General features: G+C 45.7%; 1 protein-coding gene across 3 annotated transcripts in view; it reads right to left on the bottom strand.

Moving 5' to 3' along the window:
* The window catches only part of LOC115084031 (meiosis-specific coiled-coil domain-containing protein MEIOC-like), a 150,470-nt gene that overhangs the window by 106,363 nt on the left and 25,695 nt on the right, over positions 1-18,412 (bottom strand). For all 3 annotated transcript variants that reach the window (XM_029588312.1, XM_029588315.1, XM_029588314.1), the window contains exon 2: positions 16,601-16,761. In XM_029588312.1, coding sequence (XP_029444172.1) covers positions 16,601-16,761 — 161 coding nt within the window. The remainder of the gene's footprint in view (positions 1-16,600; positions 16,762-18,412) is intronic.

An 18,412-nucleotide genomic window follows, 5' to 3' on the forward strand; every position in this document is an offset into this window, starting at 1 on the left:
CTCTGGATTCAATTCCCATTCGTGTGGGTGAAATATTCTGCTGAGTTTGTCCGCTCTGGAATTGTGTATCCCTGGCAGATAAGTTGCCTGAAGTGAAATGGATCTTTGATGCGCCCATTCCAGCATTTGCACTGTTTCCTTGCAGAGGTTCCAAGAACCGGACCCTCCTTCTTTGTTTATATAAAACATGGTCACTTGATTGTCTGTGTGCACCATGACTATTTTCCCTTATAAGGAATCTTCGCAGGCTCGAAGGACGTTTTTTACTGCCCTAAGCTCCAGAAAGTTGATATGAAGTGTCCGCTCAAACGGGGTCCATAGACCTTGTGTCTGTAACGTTTGCAGATGAGCTCCCCATCCTGTGGGATATGCATCCGTGGTGAGTATCACTTGATGTCGAAGGGGTCTCAGTGGTGAACCCAAGGTAAGTGTTTGTGGGAGTAACCACCATTGTAGGTCCCATTTCATGCTGGTGGTCAAGGAAACGGGTGTGATTTCTTGTAGGATATGTTCCTTCTGAGATAAGAACTTCTGAGGAACACAGTGTGGGAGGGTTGGGAGGGTTGAGAAATTGAGGGCATAGCCCTTCTGTATTATTGATAAAACCCATTGATCCAAAGTAATGTGATTCCAGGCTGGAAGATAGTTGGACAACCTTCCTCCGACTGGTGATGACGGTGGCATTGTCATTTTTAAAAACTCAACCGGGCTTTTGCCGGTTGAGGATCGGATTGTTGCTGTGGTTGCCTAGGATTTCTAGTACACTGGCATGCAGGCTGCTGTTGATAAGTCTGTTGCCTTGATGGCTGATTGTACCGAGCCTTATAATAAGTGTAAGGTCTAAAGGTCTTATAAGAAGACCTACGATAAGAAGTGGAGGCAGTATACTGACGTTGTGAAGTATGTGGACGTTGTGGCGATGTTAAGGCAAGAACTGCTGTTTTTTGCTCCATGAGTTTTGTTACAGTATCAGTAAACTGATCTCCGAACAAACTGTCTGGATGACATGGTAAATTAGTCAATTTGTCGTGGACATCGTCCCTTATGACACTAGATCGCAACCACGCGAGGCGGCTGGCTGCTAAGGCAAATGCCTTCGCAGATGGATCTCAGTAAATGACGCAAACCTTCCTCAAGATTATAGTAGGTAAGGAAGTATATGCAGAGGATTGCTGAAGATGTGGTTGCAATGCTTGCAGACTCTCAAAAAGATATTGTGTTATGTAAAACTGGTGGTTTTGAATGCGGGCATTGAGCATCGCAGAGGAATATGCTTTCTTTGCGAAGTCATCTAATATCTTATTATCTTTAGTCGGCAGTGTGTTGAAGTGAATTCTGGATTTGCGAGCCTTTTGCATCGCCAACTCATCTACCACTGACTGATATGGAAGTTGAACAGTAGTATAGAAAGGAGAATACTTCATTCTGTATTTTAGGTCAACTTTATGAGATGTTGGAGGAACTGTCAAGGGAGTAGCCCAAGATTTCTCCAGTAAAGCTGTCAATGCAGTGTGTTGTGGAAGGGCCACTGGTTCGGATGGCATGTCCAAGATTTTGAGGATACCCAGCATCTCTTGACGAGGATCTGGTATCTTCTTCTCTGTATGTTGAGTAATTGACCCACCTTGTCTATGAACTGAGAGTAGGTAAGGTCCTCTGGTGGTGATGAAGGCTCTGGAGATACCTCATCTGGGTCAGACGGGTAACCCGTGGATGAATCTGAAGAGGGATCCTCCAAGGGAGATGCTGGGGAGATTGGAACATCCCATGGCGTTAGAGGAACCTTAGATAGTTGTACCAGATCTGCTTGTGGTATAGACGGAAGCAGTTCCGGTGGTAACTAAGATTGCTCTATTGACTGTAGAAATTGAGTCAGAAGAGAAGTAATCTGAGAAATAGTTTGGTTTGTTAAGCCTGACATAGACTGATCTTGTAAGTGTCTTACGTGGGATGGAAGAATGGATGGAAGAGGCTCCTTGGTTGGTGAAGGAGGATTATCCGAACCCTTGGAGTCAATGGAAATATGAGACAGTGCCCCAGGTGAAGATGGGGACTTGTCTGACATAGAAAGTGGAGATGTAAGTTGAGCACTACTCACCTCCTGTGTTGGCGAAGCTTCTCTGCGTCTTTTGTGACTTGAGTGATGTTTCTTAGGGTGTTTCTGCATCGAATGCATCGATGTAGAGCCTTTACATCAAGCAAAGGCGTCTGCATCGATAACATTACATTTCCCTGCGTCAATGCATCGATGTGGCAGCACATCGGTGCTTCAATGCGTTGATGTCGAGTCCGGCGTTGATGCTTCGGTCTCGACGCATACGTCGGTGAAGCATGCAGCCGTGATGCCCCCGACGCATCTCCCGCGCTCTGAGCCGATTTTCGGCTGGCGCTTAGCGGACGGTGTCCTGACCTGTAGGGGTCGACTGAAGAGGCCCTCTTCTTCAAAGGGGACTTTTTCTTCAACGTTGGAGCTGGAACTGATCTAACAGAGATTTCTGAAGAGGCATAAGAGCCCAAATTCCTAGATCTCAGCTCATGGTGTTCTCTCTGCCTCCGGTCTTGAAGGGACATTTTCTTGCAGTCCTCACAAGTCGACTGGTCATGGGTCCCGAGGCAGAAGTGGCAGGAGATGTGGCTATCTGTAGCCGACATTAACTTACCACAGGAACAGAATTTTAAGCCTAGCCGAGATTTTTTTGGTTTGGATGTTAAGATGTTTTTCCTGTAGTAATCATTTCTTTTAACTTTTAATTTTTTTAAGACTTTTTTCCTCACAGAATATAACTTTCTCTGGAGAAAGAGCTCTGCGTGCCGTAACGGTCTTGCGGAAAAAAACTGATCGAGGAGACGGAGGTAATCCTGTCAGGATACAGGAGGGAGCACCTAGCTGAAAGACTTTGAGAGACATAGAGAGCTCCACCACCTAGAGGCACGGAAGACGTACCCAGACAGCATGGCTAATTCAGTTGCTTATCTACATGAAAATATATACATAATTGGTGGCAGCCTTCCCCCTCCCTCTCCATGTTCATTTTTTTATTGATGCACTTCATCTAAGTTCTTGGTTTGACCACTATATTGACTGGTACAGTTACTATAAAAGCCACTATGCAGCATAGATCATTGTTACAAAATGAAAACCCTTAATACAGAGAATTTAAATAAAGAAAAGAATTCTATGATATAAATAAAATGTGCAAGGGTGCAGGTATGGAGGGAGTCAAGTTGACTTTTCTGTATTTATCTTAAACCCATAAGGTTAATTCTAATGTAGTTTCCCCCCCCCCCCCCCAAAAAAAAATGTATGTATATCTTGTGATCTTTCAGTGCCTTTCTCGTTTTCTTTTCATCTCAAGGGCACCAAGTTCAGCACACTTTTCTCTCTACATTCTCTCCTTGGAAAAGTATTTCATTCTAATGGATTTACAGTAACAGCCTTGGACTGGCTACAAACTACTACCCACTTTCCACCCTTCCTCTCCCATTCCCCATCTCTGTCCATAGGATCCCTGGTCCCTCAATTCTATTCTCTTGAAGTCTCACTTCCTTGTCTTTCTCCTATAGCAAGCACTAGTTAAATCCAGATGTTTCTCATCGCAACATCAGGAATCAAGTTTTATTCCAATTTCCAGGTTTAAGTCTTTTCAGACTGTGAACAAATCCATCCTTACTAGTCAATGCAACTGCAGCTTGCAATGCCAACAACTTCACCTAGCCCTCCCCCCACCCCATCCCCAAAAAAAGATTTCAGTTAGTTGAATCTCACAAATGCTGCAACTTAATTAAATGTTACAAGTAGTACACTATTCTGCCTTGAAGATTACATCAGTTTCCTATTTCATTACATTTTCAAATCAGAACAAAAGAAAAATGAACAAAATATGGGGGGGGGGGGGGAAGGGATTGGTTTCATTTTGCAAGGAACACTGCCAAAAAACACATTTTTTTTTTAAAACACTGTCGCTGGTCTGAACCCCTCTCTCCTGAAAAAGCTGCCAGGGCCTTGAATCTTACCAGCCTCTCTCAAAAACTGCTGGGGACCTTCCCAACCCCCACTTATCCCTTTCTCTGAAGGTCATGGTTAGTAAGAGGGGCAGAAGAGATGTCCACTCACCTCCTGCTCTGACATCCCTTTAAAAATGGGATATAGATATTTTGTACAGTATCTTCCATTATTTTTCCCCCTTCTTCCCACCACCCAGTTCCCTTATCAGTTTCATTGTAAAGCCCTGTTGGCCAGTTTTATGTTACATGGAAACCGATGTGATGTTTGCTTAACGAATGTCGGTATACAAAAAATTTTAAATAAATAAATAAATACAAATGGCACCAGCCAGACCTGAGACTGGCACCAATTTGACATCACTATGGAGCTGGTCAGCACCATTTTCAAGTGAAACCGGTGGGACAGGAGGGAAGTAGACATCCCTCTTTCCCCTTTCCTAATGAGGACCCCCATATAAGGGGTAAGTGGGGGCCAGGGAGACCCTGGCAGCTTTTTCAGGGGGCAGGGGTTTGAGGGGCCCAAGAGGATCTATTTTGGGTTTGTTTGTTGTTAGGGTTTTTTGGGGAGTTTTTTTTTAATCTTGGTTCGACAAATGAATTGAATCAAAATACACATTAAAATAAATGAACTGAAACCTGACCATCCACCACCCAAAAACAAAACCCAAGGCTTAAAGATGTTTACTAGGGGAGAAATGTCAAAACAGGTACTCTATATATAAAGCAGATTTGCTTACCTGCAACAGGTGTTCTTTGAGGATAGCAGGATAACACACATGGGTGACATCATCAGATGGAGCCCAGCATGGAAACCCTATGTCAAAGTTTCTAGAACTTTGAATGAGACTCATTGAGTTTGTTCAGGTATGCATTATACCTCGTGTCCACTTGGGGGTCCCCTCCAGTCTTATAATATAGAATTCAAGATAATAAAATAATAAAGGAGAAGAAACCTATGTAGTGGAAACTCGTGGGGTGGTGGGCAGGTTTCATAAGGAATGACACCTTGCTGTCCTTGGAGAACATCTGTTATAGGTTCGCAACGCTGCTTTCTCTGAGGACAAGCAGGATGGCAGTTCTCACACACTGGTGAATCCCTAGCTACAGGTTGTCCCCCAATATAAAAGGGACCAACAAAACCAAATAAGTGCCAACGGGTCAATGCCAGCAGCCTGAACAAAAACAACAGGGCCTAGGTGGGAACAGAGTTGGGTTCTAAACTTCAAACAAGTTCCAAAGGACAGATTGGCTAAAACTGCTGTCATAGCGGCTATCCCTATCTACAAAATAATGCAATGTGAATGTGTGGAGAGAACTCCACGTCGCAGGTCTGCAGATCTCCTACATGGGAACTGCTTGTAAGTGAGCCACTGACACTGCCATGGTTTGAAAAGGGTTGCGTCTTCACATGACCCCCAAGATGCAGTCCTGCCTGGGCATAACAGAAGAAATTCAGTCTGCTAGCCAATTGGAAAGCATCTATTTGGCAATAGCAATACCCAACTTATTCCTATCAAAAGAAACAAAAAGTTGGGTGGACTGTCTATGGGCTTCTGTCTGCTCCAGATAGAAGGCTAAGGCTCTGGGGGGGGAAGTGACATCACCCGAAGGGGGGGAAGTGATGTCACCCAGAGTCGATAGACGTCTGAGCTCGCTGCTCCTCACTCCACCCTCCCAACTAACATCAAAAACTGCATGTGCCCTTCTTATTACTTCTTCATTTAGCGTGGGAACGACAAAGGAATGGCCACCAGGAAAAAAGCAATTGACCTAAAATTGTTTTCCTATGAATTGAGCGGCTCGAGATTCAGGGCCCTACAAGATGCGCCAGACCCCAGAGAAGGAAACATGGCCGCCACTCCTGTGAACATCCTGGAGGAGAGGCAATCTCCGACTGCAGACCTGGAACTAATCAAAGCGGACTTTAAGCAGTGGTTCATGAAGATCCAAGGCGATATTAAATCGCTCACATCAGACGTGCAAGGAGCCTTCAGTGAGTTCAGGTCTGAATTGCTGGAATACGGATGGCGTGTTGAGAAGGTGGAGGCCATGGTGGAGGAGCAGAGCACAGAGATTTTCTAACTACGCTCAGAGGTAGTTGGCCTACAAAAAGCTAATTTGGACATAGCTTTAAAGCTAGAGGACCTCGAGAACCGATCGCGGCGATCTAATATCCGCTTTTGTGGCATTCCTGAGTCAGCGGCCTTTGAAGACGCAGGCCTAGTGGTCCGGAAGATCTGCCGGGCAATTTTAAATGCCCGGGAAACTGGAGATGTACTTGATGATGCTGATATAGTTTTAGACCGAGCACATCGCTCCCTTGGCGTGCCGAAGAAAAATGTCCCCAGAGACATTATTGCCTGTATCCACAGTTATAATCTGAAGGAAAAGATCATGCAACAGGCACCGTCCATGGGGAATATTTCCTGGGAGGGCCAGGAGTAGTTAAATCACAGGCAGACTGTGATACATTACAGGAGGACCTTGCAAGACTGGAAGATTGGGCATCCAAATGGCAGATGAAATTTAATGTGGACAAGTGCAAGGTGTTGCATATAGGAAAAAATAACCCTTGTTGTAGTTACACGATGTTAGGAATCGGGTCAGTGGTCAGTTCCGCAATCGGTACCGGTGTCTGTGCCAGAGGAACTTGGAGTCGATGCATCGCCTTGTCAATGGCCTCCTGAACCATCCGGTCCAATTCTTCTCGGAGACCTGGAGAGAGCAGCCCCGGCTCCGGAACAGAAGAAGGAGGCAGAGGCATAGCCGGAGGGACCACCGTTAAAGGCAGAGTCGCGGCTCCCAATACCCTGTCGGGTGAGGGTTGACTCTGTGACCCGGTCGCCAAAAAGGTCGGTGCCTTTCCTGGACAGGGTTTCTTCAACGGCGGCTTGGACGATGGCGAGGTCGATGATTTCGCTCCCTCGATGGTCCAAGACTTTCAATGCCGGTGGCAATGTTTATCTCTACGATCCCCTCAGTCCTGAGGGGGAGTAGAGGGTGACAAAGGCCTAGAAGTCATCGATGCCGGACGGTTACCGGCTGGAGTTTGATGCTGGCGCGAAGTTGATGGTGCCGGTTCTGACGATGTCGATGCAATGGACAACATCGGGGTTTGAGCACGGAAGAGAAGCTCCATCTTCTCCATTCTAGCCTTGCGACTTTTTGCTGTCATAAGGGCACATTTGGTACAGGTTAGGACATCGTGCTCACCTCCAAGACACATTACACAGAGTTTGTGAGGGTCTGTGATGGACATGATACGATTACAGTCCGGGCACCGGTGGAACCTCGATGCAATGGCCATGAAACAATTGAGCCGCAGTACGGTCGACGGCCAGTAGGCCGCGAGGGCCAAACTCGACGGTAATCGACGGAAAACGGGTAAAAAACTTACCGGAGTACCGCGGCTTGAAAAAGTTGGAAGGACCCCTGTGGGGTAAATTAATTTTTAGTAATTCCGTGAGGAAAATTCCTGTCAGGAATCTCTGCAGAGCGCCTTAACTGCGTGGCTACTGCTGCGCGGAAAAAAGAAGACTGAAGGGGGACCCCTGCTGGCTGCAGGGTTAGTGCCATGCTGGGCATGCCCAGTAGGGGTCAGTCAAAATTCTGGAAACATTGACAGAAGTGTTCCGTGATTGGGCTCCATCCTGTGATGTCACCCATATATGAGGACTACCATCCTGCTTGTCCTGTGAGAAAGGCAGTAGCGTAGTCAGGTGAAGCAGAAGTCTGGGTCTGGAGATAGGCAGTAGCGTAGTCAGGTGAAGCAGAGGTCTGGGTCTGGAGATAGGCAATAGCATAGTCAGGCCAAGCAAAAGTCCGGGCTTGGAGAGAGTCAATGGCGTGGTCAGGCAAAGCAAAGGTCCGGGCTTGGAGAGAGCCAATAGCAAAGTCAGGCAAAGCAAAGTCAAAGTCCGTGTAGTCAATCCGAGGAATGAAGTAAGGTAGGAACAAGTAGACAGGAACAACGAGGAACAGGAATGCAGAGATGAGACGAATCTCTAGGCGGCAATGAGTACTCGGCCAGCAAGGAAACCTGTCGCAAAGGCAACGCTAGGGAGCGGAGCCTAAGCTTAAATACTGTAGCTGAGTTGATGTCATCATCCAGGGCCACAGCTAGGTTCCCGTCTCGGTCCCTATTTAAGGATCAATGGTGCACGCGCCTAGGGAGGGGCACGGTGTGAGTGGCAGCGTCTCTCCGTGGGCTACGCAGAGAGGCCCGACATGAAGTGGTAGCAGGACCGGGAATGCCAGGGACTGTGGCAAGGCCAGAGGCACAGGGGGAGGACAGAGGACGGAGCTGATGGATCACTGCCACCAGTGAGGAGGAACCAGGAACAGGAGTCACTGTAGAAAGGTGAGAGGGTCATGCCGTGGACGGCAGGCGTAACATATTAGTTAAAATTTGTATCCTACCATTAAAATCATCTATTGTACCTGAAGACTGGCGAGTGGCCAATGTAATCCCAATATTTAAAAAGTGCTCCTGGGTGATCTGGGAAACTATAGACTAGTGAGCCTGACTTCAGTGTTGGGAAAATAGAGGAAACTATTCTAAAGATCAAAATCACAGAACATATAGAAAGACATGGTTTCATGGAATACAGTCAACATGGATTTTCCCAAGTGAAGTCCTGCCTCACAAATCTGCTTCATTTTTTTGACAGGGTTAATAAACATGTGGATAAAGATGAACCGGTACATGTAGTGTATTTGGATTTTCAAAAGGCATTTGACAAAGTCCCTTATAAGAGTCTTCTAAGAAAACTAAAATGTCATGGGATAGGAGGTGATGTCCTTTTGTGGATTACAAACTGCTTAAAAGACAGGAAACAGAGTAGGAATAAATGGTCAATTTTCTCAGTGGAAAAGGGTAAACAGTTGAATACCTCAGAGATCTGTACTTGGATTGATGCTTTTCAATATATTTATAAATGATCTGGAAAGGAATACAACGAGTGAGGTTATCAAATTTGCAGATGATACAAAATTATTCAGAGTAGTTAAATCAAAAGCGGACAGTGATAAATTGCAGGAGGACCTTGCAAGACTGGAAGATTGGGCTTCCAAACAGCAGATGATGTTTAATGTGGACAAGTGCAAGGTGTTGCATATAGGGAAAAATAACCCAGGCTGCAATTACATGATGTTAGGTTCCATATTAGGAGTTACCACCCAGGAAAAAGATCTAGACATCATAGTGGATAATACATTGAAATCCTTGGCTCAGTGTGCTGCGGCAGTTAAAAAAGCAAACAGAAGGTTAGGAATTATTAGGAAGGGAATGGTGAATAAAATAGAAAATGTCATAATGCCTCTGTTTCACTGCAGGGTAAGACCGCACCTTGAGTACTGTGTACAATTCTGGTCACCACATCTCAAAAAATAATATAATTGCAATGGAGAAGGTACAGAGAAGGTTGACCAAAATGATAAAGGGAATGAAACAGCTCCCCTATGAGGAAAGGCTAAAGAGGTTAGGGCTGTTCAGCTTGGAGAAGAGACGGCTGAGGGGGCATATGATAGAGGTCTTTAATATCATGAGAGGTCTAGAACGGGTAGATGTTAATCAGTTATTTACTCTTTTGGATAATAGAAGGACTAGAGGCACTCCATGAAGTTAGCAAGTAGCACATTTAAAACTAATCGGAGAAAATTCTTTTTCACTCAATGGACAATTAAGCTCTGGAATTTGTTGCCAGAGGATGTGATTAGTGCAGTTAGTGTAGCTCGGTTTAAAAAAAGGTTTGGATAAGTTCTTGGACAAGTCCATTAACTGCTATTAATCAAGTTGACTTAGAGTATATCCACTGTTATTACTGGCATCCATAGTATGGGATCTACCTAGTGTTTGGTTACTTGCCAGGTACTTGTAGCCTGGTTTGGCCACTGTTGGAAACAGGATGCTGAGGTTGATGGACTTTGACCCAGTATGGCAATTTCTTATGTTATGTACACATATATGCTGGTACTCAGACAAAAAAAGGCTGAGGAGGCCATTGAGGCATTGCCCAAGTGGGAATTCCTGCACATGCTCGGTAGAGCAAAAGCTCTATAAACCAAGAAAGCAGAGTTGCTTACCTGTAACAAGTGTTCTCACAGGACAGCAGGATGTTAGTCCTCACAGATGGGTGACATCATCAGGATGGAGCCCAATCACGGAACACATTTGTCAAAGTTTCTAGAACTTTGACTGGCACTACTGGGCATGCCCAGCAAAGCACTAACCCTGCATCCAGCAGGGGTCCCCCTTCAGTCTCTTATATAGCAAGAAGTACGTGCGAAAAATAAAATAAATCGTAAGTGAACCCAACTCCGCGGGGTGGCGGGCGAGTTTGTGAGGATTAACATCCTGCTGACCAGTGAGAACACCTGTTACAGGTAAGCAACTCTACTTTCTCACAGGACAAGCAGGATGGTAGTCCTCACAGATGGCTGAGTAGCGAGCTGAGGATTCCCGAGGAATGCATCAAATGCACCCAAAGACTTGTAACAGGCACAACAACAGGGGTGGATTTTGGTAGGAGGGCATCCTGAAAACCCTGAACATCCTGGAAGGATGTTGGGAAATTAAGTTGAGAATAAGTTGCATAAAACAGACTTGCCAAAAATGGAATCTTGTTTGCCAGCCTTATCTAGGCAATAATGGGCTGCGAATATATGGAGAGAACTCCAAGTGGCAGCCTTACAGATATCCAAAAGCGGAACCGAACGGAGCTGCGCCACTGATGTCGCTATGGCCCTGATAGAATGTGCCCTTACACGTTCTTGTAGCGGCAGGCCTGCTTGCTGGTAGCAGAAAGCAATGCTCTCTGCCAGCCAGGAAGAGAGGGTCTGTTTGCCCACTGGAGTACCCAATTTGCTCTTATCGAAAGAAACAAATAATTGAGTGGACCTCCTATGGGCTGACGTGCGCTCTAGATAGAAAGCCAGGGCACGTTTACAGTCCAAGGAATGCAGAGCCTGTTCTCCTGGGTGTAAATGGGGCCTGGGAAAGAAAGCAGGTAATATGATGGATTGATTGAGGTGAAACTCCGATACTATTTTTGGCAAAAACGTAGGGTTGGTGCGGAGCACTACCCTGTCATGCAGAAATTTAGTGTAAGGCGGGATAGGTGACCAAGGCCTGTAACTCACTAACTCTGCAAGCAGATGTTTTAGCGAGAAGGAATAGTACTTTCCATGTGAGATAGTGGAGATCGCAGGAGTGGAGAGGCTCAAATGGAGGTTTCAGGAGTCGTCCTAAAACCACGTTAAGGTCCCAAGCGGGGGCCGGAGGATGCAGTGGAGGTTTTAGGTGGAGTAAGCCCCTCCTGAAGCGTGTTACTAAGGGTTGTGTCGAGATAGAGACATCTCCTATCCTGTTATGGAAAGCGGCTATCGCACTGACATGGACCCTAATGGAGGAAGTTTGTAGGCTAGACTCTGACAGGTGCCAGAGATAGTCCAGGAACTTCGCAGTAGAACAAGTGAAGGGTTCTATGGATATGGACATGCACCAGACCGTAAACCTCTTCCATTTAGAATGGTAAGACTGCCTCATGGAAGGCTTTCGTGAAGCTACGAGGACTCGGGACATCGACTCCAAAAGGTTAAGGAGTCGGAGTATTAGCCTTTCAACATCCAGGCCGTCAGGGACAAGGCCAGGAGGTTGGGGTGGCATAAGCGCCCGTCGTTCTGTGTTATCAGTAGCAGGTCTGCCCCCAGACAAATGTGCTGGCATACGAGAGGTCTTGGAGAATTGGAAACCAGTGTCCTTTCGTAACTTCACGAGAGTCCTGGGAATGAGTGGAAGTGGAGGGCATGCGTAGAGGAGACCGCTGGACCACGAAAGGGTGAAAGCGTCCCTCAGCAGTGAGTGGTGGCTGCGAGTCAGTGAGCAGAAGTTCTCTACTTTGTGGTTGTGGGTGGACGCAAAGAGGTCTATGTGTGGATAACCCCAGCGTTGAAGATTGTGTCCGCTACCATGTGGTTGAGAGACCATTCGTGTGGATGAAAGATGCGACTCAACTTGTCCGCGAGAACATTGTCCACACCCACCAAATAGGTCGCTTTGAAGTACATCGAGTGGGAAAGAGCCCACGCCCATATATGTGCAGCTTCTTTACATAGAAGGTAGGAGCCCATTCCCACTTGCTTGTTGATGTACCACATCGCCACCTGGTTGTCGGTCTGGATCAGGATGGCTTTGTTGGATAGGCAATCCTGAAAAACCTTGAGGGCATATCTGATTGCCTGAAGTTCCAGGAAATTTATCTGATGTTTGGATTCCTCTGCAGACCGGGTTCCCTGGGTCTGCAGGTGGTCGACATGCGCACCCCACCCTAGGTTGGAGGCATCCATTGTCAATGTAATTTGAGGCTCTGGAACCTGAAAGGGAAGGCCTCGTAGGAGACTGGAGTGTTGCATCCACCAGACCAGCGAGAGACGGAGCTGTTTGGTGACGTGGACAACGTTGGACATTGGATGGTAAGCCTGAATCCACTGGGACCTTAGGGTCCACTGTGTTACTCTCATGGCTAGACAGACCATCAGAGTAACATGTACCGACGATGCCATGTGACCCAGCAAAGTGAGGAAGTGACAAGCCGTTGTGTATCTCCGAGCCTGGAGTTGCTGCGCCAGGGCCATGAGAGTTTGAGCTCAGTCTTGAGGGAGAAAGGCTTTTACCTGTATGGTATCCAAGTCCGCCCCTATAAAGGAGAGGATTTGAGATGGTTGACCAGAAACCCAAGAGACAGAAGTGTGTGGAGGGTTAGATGTTATAATAATAATATTTGTTTGTTAAATACTATTGTTACTTTCACTGTTCCTTGTAATAATGTTCAATGGTTGATTGTTATTGTTCAATGTTCTATGTAAAAAACCCCAGTCTAACCTCCCAGACCAGGGCAACCTTTTCGTTACTTGTAAACCGGATTGATTTGTATTGCATACAGGAATTCCGGTATATAAAAATTAAAAATAAATAAATAAATAAATGTAAGGAGGCTAGTGCGTCATTTTGGGATGGAGCCCTTATCAACCAATCGTCGAGATAAGGGTAGACATGGACCTTCTGACCCTTGAGGTAGGCAGCGACCACTACAAGGCATTTGGAGAAGACTCGAGGCGCAGACGCCAGGCCGAATGGCAGGACATGATACTGGAAGTGTTGGGGACCAACTAAAAATCAAAGGAATTAGCGATGAGATGGAGTTATCAAGATGTGTGTGTACGAGTCTTAAAGGTCTAGAGAGCAAAGCCAATCTCCTCTTTGTAGAAGAGGTAGCAAAGAGCCCAAGGTTACCATCCTGAACTTTTCCTTTTACAGATACTTGTTTAAGGCGCATAGGTCCAGGATTGGACGAACGCCCCCGACTTTTTTGGAATTAGGAAATATCGGGAATAGAACCCTTGTCCCTGCTGTGAGGGGGGCACTGGTTCTATCGCCCGTGAGTTGAGGAGGGTTAACACTTCCTCCTCTAGAGGAGTGGAGTGGTCGGATGATTCCCACGTCGGCTGAGGTGGGGAGTCCGCCGATACAGTCAGGAAGTTGAGATGGTAACCTTGACTTACTACCGAGAGTACCCATTGATCTGTGGTGATCGTGTGCCAGATGTTGGCGAAGTGACACAACCGACCGCCAATGGGTACAGATGGCAGAGGAGGTTGGCTTATACTCTCCAGCGAGGAGTCAAAATCCTGAAGCTGGACCCGGCTGAGGAGGTAGCTGGGTCTTCTGAGGCCGGGATTGCCGGGACTGACCCTTCTGGTAAGGTCTGGAGGAGTGACCCCAAGTAGCAGGAGGATAATATTTCCATGGCTTGAAGGACGGCCGCTTATAGTCCCTTCTGAATGTCCTCTTGGAGGTGGACGAGAAATCAGAAGGTACCGAAGAAAGCTGACGTAGCGTCTCATGGTGGTCCTTAAGCTGCGCTACAGTTTCTTGGATTTTGTCCCCGAAGAGATTATCTCCAGCACAGGGCAGGTCAGACAAGCGGTCCTGCACTTCTGGTCTTAGGTCAGAGGACTTTAGCCAGGCCCACCTCCGAGCACTAATCCCCGCTGCGGACAGCCTAGAGGCTGTGTCAAAGATATCATATGCAGCACGGACTTCATGTCTGCCAGCATCTAGACCCTTTTGGACCAAGCCATTGAGTTGATCTTGAAATTGGTCAGGCAAGGTCGTAGAAAAATCCTGCATTTTCTTGAAAAGATCCCTGTTATACTGGGTCATGTATAATTGGTAGGAAGCAATGTGGGAAATGAGCATTGAGCCATGGAAAACACGTCGGCCAAAAGCATCCAGGAACTTTTGCTCTTTCCCTGGAGGCGTGGAAGAATAAGGTTTAGAATGACATGCCTTCTTCTGGGCCGACCCCACAACCACAGAACGATGGGAAAGCTGTGTTTTCTGGAATCCAGGAGCTGTCTGTACCAGGTAGGTAGCATCTGTTTTCCGGTTGACCGGTGGTACAGAACCTGGATGCTCCCAATTTCGCTTCAGCAGGTCAAGAAGGACTTCATGAACAGGGATGGACATGATTTCCTTGGGTGCATCTACAAATTGGAGCACTTCCAGCATCTTGTGCCTGGAGTCCTCTTCCATCTGAAGCTGGAAAGGGATAGCCTCAGACATTTCCTTAATAAAATTTATAAAGGACAGGTCCTCTGGAGGAGAACGTCTTCTATCCTCAGGGGGAGAAGGGTCTGAGGGCAGACCATCGGAATCCTGAGAGAATCATGTGTCCAAGGTTGGTAGGGCTTGTCCACAGCCCCCATGGGATCCTCAGATGGAAGAAACGGTTCTATTCCAGTGGGATCAGGCCGAGGCACTGATGGCACCGGAGGAGGCACCGATGGCATCGATCGAGGAATATGCGGCATCGATGGTGGAATCGGCATCGATGGAACCGTTGACATCGACGGGCGAGTTGGTGGCAGGACTCCCGATGACCCGGGGGTGGGTTCCAGCCTCGCTGTATCTTCGTCTTCCAATGACAAAGGAATCAGAGTGGAAGGAGTGGGACATACCGGTGTCTTCGGTCCCACCGGTGGAAGGGCACCGATCAAGTCCAACCTATCCAGTAACGGTGCGAGGGCCATGGGTATCGGATCAGCTGGAATCAGTGCCGGCGTCGATGGAGGCTGGAAGCCCTGTAGCCTCTTGGACCATCCAGTCCAATTCCTCGCAGAAACCTGGTGCGTGTAATCCCAGCCCCAGAGTAGGAGGCAGCACTGGCGTAGCCGGAGGGTCCACCGGTAAAAGTGGAGTTACGGCTCTCGGCATCAATGAAGGTGGGGAACACCTCAGTGATCCGGTCTCAGAGGATGGGGGCTTCTCCTGACGGGATTTTTTACTGGGAGGCTCTATCAACACCGATATCGAGGGCTTGCCTGGATCGGCAGACTGAGCCTTACGATGGCGATGCCAGCGTTTCTCTCAATGTTCACCTTGGTCCTTCTCCAGTGCAGAGGACGAAGAAGTGGACGACTTCGGAGCAGTCGTCGGGTGAGAAGCACCGGAATCCAGTAGCTGCTGAGAGGTCGATGGCACCAGCTCAGATGACGTCGAGGCCTTTGACAGAGTCTGTAGTTTCGCCTGGAAAAGAAACTCCATCTTTTCTGAGCGGGCCTTACAGCACTACAGTGTCATCTGGGCACATTTGGCTCAAGTTAGGACTTCATGGTCCTCCCCCAAACACAACACACAAACCCTATGTGGGTCGGTGATGGACATTGTCCGAGGACAATCGGGGCACCGACGAAAACCCGAAGCCATGGCTTTGACAAAAATTTAGACGCAATGTGGTGGATGGCCAGTTGGCCCCGAAGGGAAAACTCGATGGGAATCGACCGCAATGGAGGGTAAAGCCTTACCTTCACGACCGCGGGTACGGAATCGATAGAGGGACCCCGGATGGGGTAGAATTTTTTGGAAATTTGAAAGAAAGTTCCATGAGGAAAATTCCTGTCAGGAACCTCTAGAGAGCTCCTTAACCGCGTGACTACTGCTGCATGGAAAAAAAAGAGATTGAAGGGGGACCCCTGCTGGATGCAGGGTTAGTGCTATGCTGGGTATGCCCAGTAGTGCCAGTCAAAGTTCTAGAAACTTTGACAAAAGTGTTCCATGATTGGACTCAATCCTGATGATGTCACCCATCTGTGAGGACTACCATCCTGCTTGTCCTGTGAGAAAGAGAGGTCTGTTCAGTGCCACAGATGATGTCACCCATATGTAATAGCTAATTCAGTCCTGCTTATCATCAACTCAAAAAAAGGCAGAACAGGAGCTTTCCAGGGGCAGGGCTTAAACTTATCTGGGTAGCGCTGTTTAACACTACTAGCTCAGTTTATTTGGGTAATTCTGGTTATGGTGGAGAGCATCACTTGGTATATTCAGTGGCAAACATCCTACTGAATGTCTTGGCTAAAGTTAAATGAGTAAGTTTATCCAGGTAACTTGTTGCTCATCTTATGATACTTTTCTGCTTGCTTATCAAATGTTGTTCAAAAAAGGAATGCCAGGTCCAAAGTGGGCTTTGGGAAAAGTGAAATAAAAAATGTTTCAAATTTTCAATACAGATATTATAAAACAACTAATTCATACCTCTTTTTTGTAGAGTCTTGTAAATCAGACAATGCTGTGGGATCATCCCCACATACTGACCAATTACTATATAAACGGGATGACTCCAGAGGTGGAGATGTACTAGCAATCCCAAATGGAGAGAATAGCTGAGTGTCCATTTTTCCTTTCTTCCAGTTTACCTGAGTAGGGAAATAAATAGTTAAGCATTTCAATTAACAATTTTTTAAAACAAGCATTTTCATCTTTTTTCAGTCTCAGTTCTTTACTCTTGCAAAAATGAGATGTAATTCATTGATATTCAGATATTTGTTTAAATATATATGGTATCTACATATCTGGAATAAAAGTAGGGATCAAGACTGTGTCAAAGATTAAATTAGAATACACAACCTTTCCATCTTCTCCATGCTAGTATGGACCTAAGCAGTACTCAGTGGTATTGTGTACTTCCTTAAGCACTAGATAGTTTGTGGGACTATTTTAATCTTTTAACCCAGATTTAAAATAAAGTAAATCTTTTCAGAATTGATTTAGGACTCTTACTTCACTTTGAGAACTACTATTTATTGGATAGCATCAGAATCCCGCCATAAGAAAATGCTTAATAGCTGTTTTAAGGAACTTTGAAATACTGGTGATGGATAATCTCAGTTCTAAAAAAGAGTGTATAAATGGTATAATTAATCTTTCCTATTTACAGAACAGAGTGCTCAGACTAAACATCTCTATTTTGATCCATGTAGCTGATGCGACTGGCAGTGAAAATATATTCTAACGTTCAGGATCATCATAAACAATTGCCATCTGTGTGTAAGTAGCTATACAGTAGATGGTACTTGCTTACCTATAAATACAGTTCTCCAAAATTTTCAAAGGAAAGAGCTGTATATTGATAAATCACCTATTGTTTTGGACACATTTTTATTTTTATTGTAAACTGCTTTGATTTTATTTTGCAAATGCATTATAAGGAGGAAATAAATTAAATGGATTTTTGAGATATTAAATACAACCTCTTCATTCATTTTCCATAGTACGCTTGGAAGATTTCCATCCAATTGTGGTGTCTTATCAACACATACTGTATATGCTTCACATCTCTCTTTATCCTCTTCTAAAGCTATGCAAATCATTGTGCTTAGAGGCTGATATAAAAAAAATTAGCTCTTAAAATGTAGGCATCTATTTTTAGCCTAGGTTTTCAGCTGAAAATTCATATATTTTTAGGTCCCTAAAACTTAAGGCCCTAAATTTAAGGGTGATATTCATTTCCCTAAATTTAGGCCCCTAAGGGTCTGATTCACTAAGGCACTTCTCCCAGTCTGTATCTATGGGAATATGCCTTAATGAATCAGGCCCTAAGTTAGGTGCTTAGTGCTGAAAATCAGTGTTCCACTTTTACTGTTTTTCCACCATAACTCTGCCCCTGTAGTCACCCACTTTTTAGGCTTCTAAACTTAGAGAGCCTACTGAAACTAGAAATCTGACATATAGCCACTCATCCCTAATACATTTTCAAAAGGGCCAATTTAGGAACCTAACTCCAAAACCTAGGAGCCTAAATGAAAATCATCCTCTTCATGTTTAGATCAGATACATTTACAAAGTTAGACTACTCGAGTGGCCATTCACATGGAAATAGAGTAAAAAATAAATTTAGGATCTCTGATTTGCCCCTAACCCAAGTAATATTGTATCCCAATCAATCTAAAATAGAACCTATAGTATCCCTCCTCGTCCTTTTGTTTTTATTAAAAGGTGACTAAAGGTGACTGTAGCGGTAAAGGAAGTAATAAATAATCATTAATTAATAATAAATGATAATAAAAT

The sequence above is a fragment of the Rhinatrema bivittatum genome, chromosome 2 (assembly GCF_901001135.1).
Source record: "Rhinatrema bivittatum chromosome 2, aRhiBiv1.1, whole genome shotgun sequence".
Classification (NCBI taxonomy): domain Eukaryota; kingdom Metazoa; phylum Chordata; class Amphibia; order Gymnophiona; family Rhinatrematidae; genus Rhinatrema; species Rhinatrema bivittatum.